Here is a 9,930-nt window from a genome sequence, read left to right on the forward strand (position 1 = left end):
GTAATTCATGCAATTTGCCAGAAACAACCTTGTGGCCTCTGCAGAGGCCTAATTTCAGAATCCTTTAAGATAGCAAGACCAAAATTCACAGTGAAATTATTCTATTTCACCCTACAAACTACATTGTTATAAAATACTAACATAACTCATCTCCTCTACCAAATAATATACCTTGAAAACAATTCAAATGTTGTGTGACAGCAGCATTACCATGATGTAAGTGACAAGAATACTATTCTTTATTTACTCAAGAGACTATTTATTGCAAGAAAGTGAAGTACAAAGTCCATGCAGTAGCATGTGATAATCCCTTTCTAGAGAAAGGTCTGAAGCATCACTTGTAATGTGCATTGATATGTTTAACAAATCCTAAAGGTAAAGATAATAACTTCATTTTAAATGGAGAACAGACATTCCTTGCCTGGTAAACAAACTATCAACAGTCCTGCATTGCTAATAGGCACAAAGAAGAAAACAGTCCTATTCTTCAGGGGAACAACTCTATCTAGTCCCTCAGACTCACAGAACCTAACTGGTGGCTTACCTGCTTGTAATTATAAATTCAAGACATTGCCCCCCTCTTTTAGCCTGAGGCTACAAAGTACAGAGAGACGTTGCAGAGAATAGGATTTTTCCCTTGATGCAACTTTTGTCTGTTGCCTTTTACCCTTTTATTGCACACTTCTGAGAAGAGTTTGGATGCAGCAACTCTATAACCCTCCCAGTAATTCACTGAGGACAGCTACTAACTGAAGAAAGACAATGAGACACTAAGGGGGCTGAACATCAAAAAATAGCATGCTAGGTATTAAAGCAAATATGGTACTGATAATATCTCTTCCTCCCTTTTTAGCCTTGTTCAGGGGGGTTAAGAGCAGTTAGTAAATACCTCTACCTTACAAAGGTCAGTGTTTACCTGATAGCATGGAGGTAAATGTTTCCTGCAGTACAATGTATGCAGACACATTTATGTCACTGATAATATTCAAAGGGTCAGTAGCCTTCCGTGGTTAAAACCACCCTGATGCAGACTGTCTGTCCTTGCATTCACATCTGTCTGCAGTCAGTTTTCAGTGTCTCTGAGTCTTTTGTATCACACTCCACTATGAAACTGTACATATGTGAGCAAGTTCTCAGTTACCATGATTATATGCGGCCATGTATGAACCATTCATGAGTTATTTATAAGAAGTCAAAGTTGTATCTATTATTTAATAAAATCTTTGAAAATTCCCAGGGGAAAAAAACAAAAACAAAAAACAAAAAACAACAGCAGCAACAACAACAACAACAAAAAACAAAACAAAACAAAAACAAAAAAACACTCAACCAAGCAGAATTGGGATGCTCAGGGACCAGATTAAGTATTTAAACCTCTAAATCATCAACTTAGACATATAAATAGAAGGTAACACTTAATTCTTCACCTTGCTTTGTATCCATGGTTTCTTTTTTTGCAGTGGAACTCAACTATGTACCAAGAATGCATACCTCCCTCAAACACTTTGTAAAGTTCACACTGTCTTTACAAACAACAGTCAACCTTTATACATACCAAATCACTTAAAATTATGGAGGCATTCCTGAAACACGGCAGTGTGCTTCCAAATAATCCGACTTTGAAAAATTCAACCAAATTAAATAAGTTCTTGCTGCTTCAAAACCCTTTCTTATGAAAATCACTTTTAAATATTTTCACAGCACATGTGTCTGAACAAATAGGTTGCCTCTGTCTAACATAGTATTCTAGTTTGAAGACCAATTAGTGACTTGCAGATAGATTTTTGCATATGGTACCTTAATATTGGCATATCTTAAAGTACTTTTTTTCTACTAATCCATTGAATCCATCTAGTCAGTTATAAAGTATGAAATTTCAGAACATAGGCATGTAGCAAGTGAATTTTGTTGAGATAAAAATGCAGTATTTTCAGCCTATTTGATAAAACCAAGAAGTACTTCTGATTTGAAAGTACCAATCAGAAAGGAACAAGAATTCAAAAGTTCTAGAGGGCATTTTTTTTTTTTTGGTAACACAGACACACAAAACAAACCCAAAGTAATTCAGTCTCATCCGGTTTAACCTCAACCACGAGACACCGCTGTCTGTTTTCTTTCTCAAAAGACTCACGTCACTGTGCACTGAAAAAAGGGAACTTCCACAGTTTGTGGTGAGGATATATGATAAACAGCTCTGTTCACACCAACTAGCAGGGCTGCCTGCGTCAATAAAAGGCAGGAGCAGAGTCAGTGAACTGACATTTGGTGCTTGGAGGATTATCGTTACAAAAGTCACTTCACATTGAAGTTAACTAAAATGCCAGGATTTTTTTTCCACCAGAACAACATGGCTGAATTAAATGGAAAAGAAGACTGCAAGCTTGCAGAAGGCAAAATCCATAAAAAGAAGCAAAAGGCTTTGTAAGTATACACATCTTAGTATAAACTCTAAAGTATTAGAAGTGAAAATAACACTAGAAACTTGGAGATTAAGAATTAGCACTGTGTTTCGGGCTACATGACTGCAAAGCTTGCTCAAAGCCCAGGACTATAGCATCATTAAAAATGGCTTGAGCTGATGCATACCAACTAAATGATTCCCTTAAGTAATCAAGAGTAGATTTTGGATACACTGGGAGCCTCTTAGTCTTTTCAAATTAATTACTTGGATACGTAAATTCCCAAACTTCAGTCACAGGATGGAGCTGTCTGCCTCTGTTTTAAGAAATTTAAATAGAATTGAAATGTAACTGCAATTTTAATGGATTACAAAAATTTCTGTTCATTGGTTTTAGTGGTGCAGATCTCAAAAATTATTTGAAGTGCATGGTACCACATATCGAATCTGGGATCAAGTCTTCTAACTCCAGAAATGTCATGTAAGTACTGATATACACTAACATATAACAAAATATAACTATAGCTAGATTTCTATATAGTAAACTGTTTTATTAATTTCTAAACTACTTCTAGAACAACTAATACTGCCGGGAGATTCCAAAATACAAGAGGTGAACATTAGGAAGTGGAAACCATGGAGTTAAGGTTTTTTTTTCTTAGCAATGTGATATGTTTGCATCAAACAGTGAGGGAGAAGACACCTCAGTTAAATCTGTTTTCTTCAGAGGAACACTGTATCCATTCTCTAAAGATTTACAAGACATGATGCTTCACACTTAAGTGAACAGCAGGGGTATCACCATTTTTATTTCAGGAATATGAAAAGAGAAGCACAGATACAAAACTAGTTTATCATAGTTACAGTAGAAGCTTTTCTTTCTGGGAACAGAATTCAGGATAACATCATACTTCATTGGTTTTCTATCTTTCTGATTATTTTTCTAAGTGTGGGCTTGCCTCCAGGGTCCCTGATTATGAGAAAGCCATAAGTTTAACAACTAGCTGGCAGATATTCCTAGAATACAATAATTTATTATAAAATTTGTTTCCTTTAAACATTCAAACAAAACCATGTGGTTTCTTGCCTTAAGTCTTTTCTTTTTCTTGTCATCTTAGGCTTTCTGCAGAGGAAGTAATACAGTGGTCCCAGTCTTTGGAAAAACTCTTGGCCAGCCAAAGTAAGTCTATTACTTCAGTATGACTTCATTCTTATTCTGAGGACAAAATTGTTCTGATCTTGCCAAATAGGCAAAGCTGTAGCATTCTGCAAACACTGCCAGAGAATGGCCAGTTGCATTTCAGTTATCTACAGCTCCCATGTAATATGGCTACTGTTACAGCTTTGCTTCCAAATTTTTGTTTGTTTTTCTCTTCCATTTCCTACTCCCTGTATAGCAAATAAACCCTAAGCAGCTCAAATCAGTGCTTGTTGATCAGTCTTCTGTCCTTGTATAACACATCCATTTAATCTGGAATTAGCTCTTCACTTGCACCGTAAGACAATCCATTTAGGGAGGACTACAATCCATTGATGTATTTTGGTACCCAGGGTCTATATCTAACAACATTGAATGTAATTATGAAGACTCCCATCACCTTTAATATTAAAGTATCTGTAGTATGCTGAAGAAGGGAAGAACAGTGTATTTTGGCAAGATTTTATAACAGATTTCAATACAACTCCTGCTATTTATTTTATCCTCCCTGGTCATAAATATCATGCTATAAATGATGATGTATTTGTGTTGGCTTTAGGTGGTCAAGGTGTCTTTCGGGAGTTCCTGAAGTCAGAGTTCAGCGAGGAAAATATTGAGTTCTGGTTAGCTTGTGAGGATTACAAGAAAACCAAGTCTGATCACTTACATGGCAAAGCAGAGAGGATTTATGAGGAGTTTGTTCAGTCAGATGCTATTAAACAGGTATGTACAAAGTTAATCTGTGTAGTGTTACAGTACAAGAATTCTGGAAAATCAGAGAAGTGTAGCTTCACCAAGATGCTCATACACTATTCAATTACATAGGATGAAGACACAGGCACATGCTTTTATGAACATACTTGTATCATTACTGTCTTCAGCTGTGAGATTATCAGATCTCACAAGCAGAGTCACATGATACAGGCCAGTACTAGGGAGCACCACTAGCAGAAGCTTAGCAGAGGCACCAGTGGTGCAGCACATGATGCTCTTCTGAGGCAACCCAGTCGTAATTACTGTTGGTGGTTGCAGCCAGAGCTTTGCTAGTAAAAGAGCCATGCAATATTTATTGTCTTTTGAAATATGTGGACATTCTGGACAATTAAAAGTTGCATATGTTAATTATATTTCAAACTGGAGACTCTCATTCTACACAAGATTTCTATTGTTTTAGTTGGAGGTTTAATTGGAGGTTGTTCCTCTACGTAATGCATTGTTGAGTTGTATCACTTCTGACTCCATAAGAAACTGCATTTCTGTATTGAGTAGAAATTTTTGTGCTTAACTGGGATATAAGCATTAAAATTCCCTCATGTTGTAGTTCTGATATTGAATTGAATTCTAAGGATGTGAATTTGATTATTGACAAAAGAAAGTGATAGACATAGAAGGACAGTATATCTTTAAGATGTCAATGGCATTTGTTTTTCACTTTTCAGATCAATATTGACTATCAGATGAGGGAAGCAACAGCCAAAAGGGCTCAAGACCCAACTCACACGAGTTTTGATGAAGCCCAGAAAACTGTGTACATCCTCATGGAAAGGGATTCATATCCCAGATTTTTGAAATCCAAAGCCTACCTGAACCTTTTGAACCAGCTGCAAACCAACTCTTCAAAATGAAGTGCTTCAGGCAGTGAAGAGTCAAGTAAACTCTGTGTCAAATACGCTGTGGAGAGATCCTTCAGAGTGGTTGGATCTAGGCAAGGAGAACCCCTGCCTTAGGAGGAGGGGTATGAGGGAGATGCAAACAGCTCCACAGCCAAGAGAACACAGGATCAAAGCTAGCAAGACTGTTACAAGGGTGAGAGCAGCTCAGGGAGAAAATCCTCTCCTCTCATATGCCATGGAGTCAAGACAGGATATGGTTACTATTTATTGTTTGAACTATACTGTGAACATTGAACTAAGTCTTAGGTCCCAAAGAACTGCTGATTATTAGGAAGTTCAAGACTAGAAAGCTGAGTGTTGGTGAAAGATTATCACATTGGGAAGAAAAAGAAGGATGACTGACAATTTTATACATAACAAGAAAATGCCCAGACAAGAATGATTAATGGCTTTTTAAAAAAATCTGTGAAGTGTTATTAGTGTGAGTGCAGCTCCATGATGTTATTGTGCTATGTAAATATGTTATAAATTTACATGTCTTAAAATTTATATATTTAAAATTATATAAGAATTATATAAGCTGTAGTTTTACTAAGTTTGTATTCAACAGGCAAGTATGTAGCATCTTTTCTGTTTAATTTATTGCAAAATAATAAGCAACTCTTCAATCAAATCTACTTAAAAATAAAGTTTTATGGTCACTTTACATCTTATTTTAAGCGATCTTTCCATTGCATTTACTGAAGTATTTAAACACATGGTTCCCTTCTGTCCCACTATGCCATGACTTCCCATCTCCATATCCAAATACTAATTTTCCCCACACCACCTTTTCTCTTTTTTCACCCATTTTACACAACCATGATATTAGTTATCTGGAGGAGGTGATCCTGACCTACATAGACCCATTCTTACAAACCCCAGAAAGAAAAGAAAAGAAAACAAAAAGAGAGGCAGGTCTAAATTTCCTTCCTATTTTTCATGCTCCCCTGATTACCAGCACCTGAGTCAAATCTCAAATATAGAAAACATTTAACCACTGACCCCATGGTTCAATCCACTTCAATACTGATGATGTGTTGAGCACACCAGATCACCCACACTTGCTTACATAGGGGGGCAGTAACTGGTGAGGCTCACTAGCTGTCACATTCCTTCTGATATTAGTACTACTCAACCTAATCTTGGCAAGATCCAGACTCTAATTTACAATGCCAATACTAGCAAAGGTCATTTAATTTCACTGCAAATGTATTAAATTTACTCTGAAATATACAATGTTATGAGTAGCCTATATCACAGTGAGTAGTGATGAGAACTAAAGTAAAGGAAGAAAAGTTGCAACTATGCTTGAACTATGTAACTACAAACATGGGCACTACCAAATCTGAAGTGGTTAAGAACTTGTGACATCAGAGTTCATAACAAAAATAAATCAAAGTGTACCCTGGTCTTAATGAGTTACCATCATGAGACACAGCTATCACACGGGTGGCAATAGAAGATTTTTATCTCACCCTTGCAGATTTTCCATTTTCCAAAATAACATGAGCTCTGTCAGGCACACTCTGTTATTCCGTACCAAATGGAGAAGCTGTAAACCCACAGATGTTACCTCATGGGGAGAGCAGGCCATGCTCATACTGCCACCCTTTGGGGACCTTGAGACCTCCAAGGGAGGACAAAATCATCATTACAAGCAAAACTCTTCTGACAGAAACACAGCTAAGTGGCAGTCACTGACAACTTTCACCATCACCTACTGTTGTAGCTGGAAGCCACTGCAAATCACATCTTCCTACTTTCAAGGCCAGTAAATGCAGAACAAAAGAACCTGGTCTTGCAGTATTATTTTCCTTCTGTTAAATATGTATACCTGACAGAGTCTCTGATTGCAAAACCTGAATGCTTCTGAAACAATGCAAACCAGTCTCCAGTTGGCTCTCTTACATGAATTAATTTTCCAGGATGAGTAGGAATAAATCTAAGTCCTGTGAAGTATGAATAACAACTATGCCTCCCACACAAGAGACATCCTTATGTTTGTTCTGACACAGTTAGCATAGACCAAATGTCACTGTTTGCATAGCTCCAACCTCACAGAAGACAAGAGAGCTGTGAAATATCAGCTACTCTCTAAAGAGACACTACCTTCAAGTAACATTATTCTTTTGACAGTAATTATCTTAAAAATTACTATGGGCCCAGTCTTCACTTACTGCCCTTGCAGTTTCAGTTTTCCCATGGTTTAGCCAAATACCTGTAAGAAATTTCTGACTAAAATCATATTTCATAGTATGGCTAGTTAGGATTTTTTTTTTTTTTTAATGGCTTGTTGCTGCCAGAGAAGACTGTTCATCAGAAGCAATTTCATCTACTGTTGAGGAGACTGCTGAGTGGGGTAATGGGTGGATACACATTTCCAGCTCAACACAGGTCTCAGAGGCAGGTATAATGAAAAGGAGAAGGCAGACTCTGGAGCCTTGCCATGGTTTTGGGTGCTGCAGTAGCCACTGCTCACTTCAAGCACTGGCCAACATCACTGCCTGTGCCCACTGCCCTGAGACTTTGCACTGGGCAGAGCCAATCTTTTTGCCAAAGGCTGTGTGCAACCACTAACCAGCCTGGATAGTCACCCTGCACCCTGACCTCCTGCAAAGAGCCACTGGTCCGCCCTAATGGAAAGTGACACCATAACATGCAGGTTAGAGACCTCTACTAATAAGCGAAGCCTATCCATAGAAGAGCACACCAACTGCTTGTATTATGCAGAGTTAGTATAGAGCAGAATATGTGAGGAGGGAAGAAGGGACTTTTCACTCTTTTCCACAAGTATCTCTCCCTTGTGAATGATTTGGTACAGTGTGAGAACAGAAAAAAAGAAACTATTCCGCTCCTTACAACCTAGCCTTCATACATTTCTAAGTCTTTCACCTTATTTGCTGTAGGAACCTGAAAACAACTACAAAGGTCAAGCATCCAGGTTGTTAATTCCAGAGATATTCCAGCCCGCTCAAGTGTCCCTGGCAACATGACCATGTTCCACCAAGTAATAAACAGCCTAGCAGAAATACAGAGCTGTCTCTGGGGTGCTGTCGTAAGCATAGTATTATATATCTGTTGCTATAGCACGGCTGTACAAAGCTAGTTGTTTAAACAAGGTCTAAGAGATCTGGAAGTATTTTATGGCAACTTATAGTGCCATCCATACTAATCTATTTTATAAAAGGAAGAACCGATAAGTAATAGTTCAATGGTACAACTGAAACAATTTTTACAGTATTTTAAGACACTTACCAATATTTACATGCTTTAAAATAGTCCAGAGACAGGCATTTTTATTTCTTCAAAATCTCTTTTCCAAAATGTGGTATACAATGCTTATTTTGCAGTGATTTTTTTTTTTTTTTTAAGTATTGCCTAAATGGAGGTTCTTTGGACTCAGAAAAACAGCAGAACATATAGATCAAAGGGATTAAGGACTCAGTATTTTCTGTGACCCTTGGCTCATTTTCTAGGCACATGCACCATATCAAGTTCATTTGTGATTTCCTACTCATCTCCCCCACCCATGCACACAAATTGCCTCAGTATTGCAGACTGGTTTCACAGCTGTGGGTTGTGCCCTGCCCAGCATGGCAGACTCTTCCAAAACAGTACATGTTACACATCAAATACAGAATGTGTGCCCCGCTGGAAACTTCCCATACTCAAAGCAGAAACTTGTGAACGCAAGCTCTATTTACTATCTTGTAAATAAATTAGTAGGCAATTGGGGGAAGGTGTCCTTTTTCAACATATGCTAGACTGAGTTAATTATTGGTTAACTGCTGAAACGTTCCAGAATAATTAGGCTCTGTGATCCAACACTTATTAAAATATTAATTATCTATGTCAAACAGCTTATTTGATTTTTTTTTTTTAATTAGATTCAGCTTTCCCTTTTTGGAAAAAATATACTGTAAGAGAATGGAAATTTGCTGTTCCATTCATGGTCTCTCAGAAAAATGGTCAAATCAGATTGGCCATCAGCTATATATCAATATAGGGAAACAGGATGCAGTACATAGAGAAGCTTTAAGATTTGACAACAGTGACTCAGACTTTTCTTTAAGTGTTCTACCGTACCCCTCAAGGAAATATTTTCATTGTTTGCCAGTGTTTCAGTATAAAAAAATTAACCATTGTACCATTTGTGGGTATATTTCTAAAGTGAATTAAATTCTCCCTGCTGCAGAGAGTTGTCTTTATAGAAGGACTCAAGAGTCCAGCAGATCCTGAAAGTGACTTTAGAAGGCTGATTTTAACCTCTCCAATTTGGAAAATCTTCTCTAAATGTATTTCCTGAAATAGGTATTTTTAATATCATCCCAAACAGAACTAAAAATATGGTATAGCATAGTATCATTCTCTCCCATATACTGAAAAGGCCATCTATGGAAGCCTGATAGTAGAGACATCCTATTGTTATGCACAGTGAAGCAGGAAGGAAATTAAAGCTGAGATAGTGATGAATAGTACAAATTTGCCACCTTAGACCCTTAAATGCCACCCATCCCTGCCTGCACTCTGAAGTAACAGGCTTTCCAGATATCATCTTCTTTATGGTTGTGAAATGTGTTTGAAAAGCAAAAATAGATGACAATAGGTGGAAAGATTAGATATTCTCATCTTCCATTCAGAGACATGAGTTGATTGTATCAGAGAGTGTAATGTCTATA

The 9,930-nt window shown here is 37.4% G+C and overlaps 1 protein-coding gene across 1 annotated transcript; it reads left to right on the forward strand.

Annotated features, from left to right (window-relative positions):
- The first annotated feature begins 2,207 nt into the window (after window positions 1–2,207).
- On the forward strand, window positions 2,208–5,899 carry RGS1 (regulator of G protein signaling 1). The gene is made up of 5 exons (XM_009972129.3): window positions 2,208–2,421; window positions 2,796–2,879; window positions 3,517–3,578; window positions 4,156–4,319; window positions 5,036–5,899. Exons 1-5 carry the CDS (start codon window positions 2,318–2,320, stop codon window positions 5,219–5,221), a joined length of 600 nt encoding a protein of 199 aa, XP_009970431.3. The 5' UTR covers window positions 2,208–2,317; the 3' UTR covers window positions 5,222–5,899.
- Window positions 5,900–9,930: the final 4,031 nt, after the last annotated feature.

The sequence above is a fragment of the Tyto alba genome, unplaced genomic scaffold, assembly GCF_018691265.1.
Source record: "Tyto alba isolate M040663 unplaced genomic scaffold, T.alba_DEE_v4.0 Super-Scaffold_1000006, whole genome shotgun sequence".
NCBI classification, from domain to species: domain Eukaryota; kingdom Metazoa; phylum Chordata; class Aves; order Strigiformes; family Tytonidae; genus Tyto; species Tyto alba.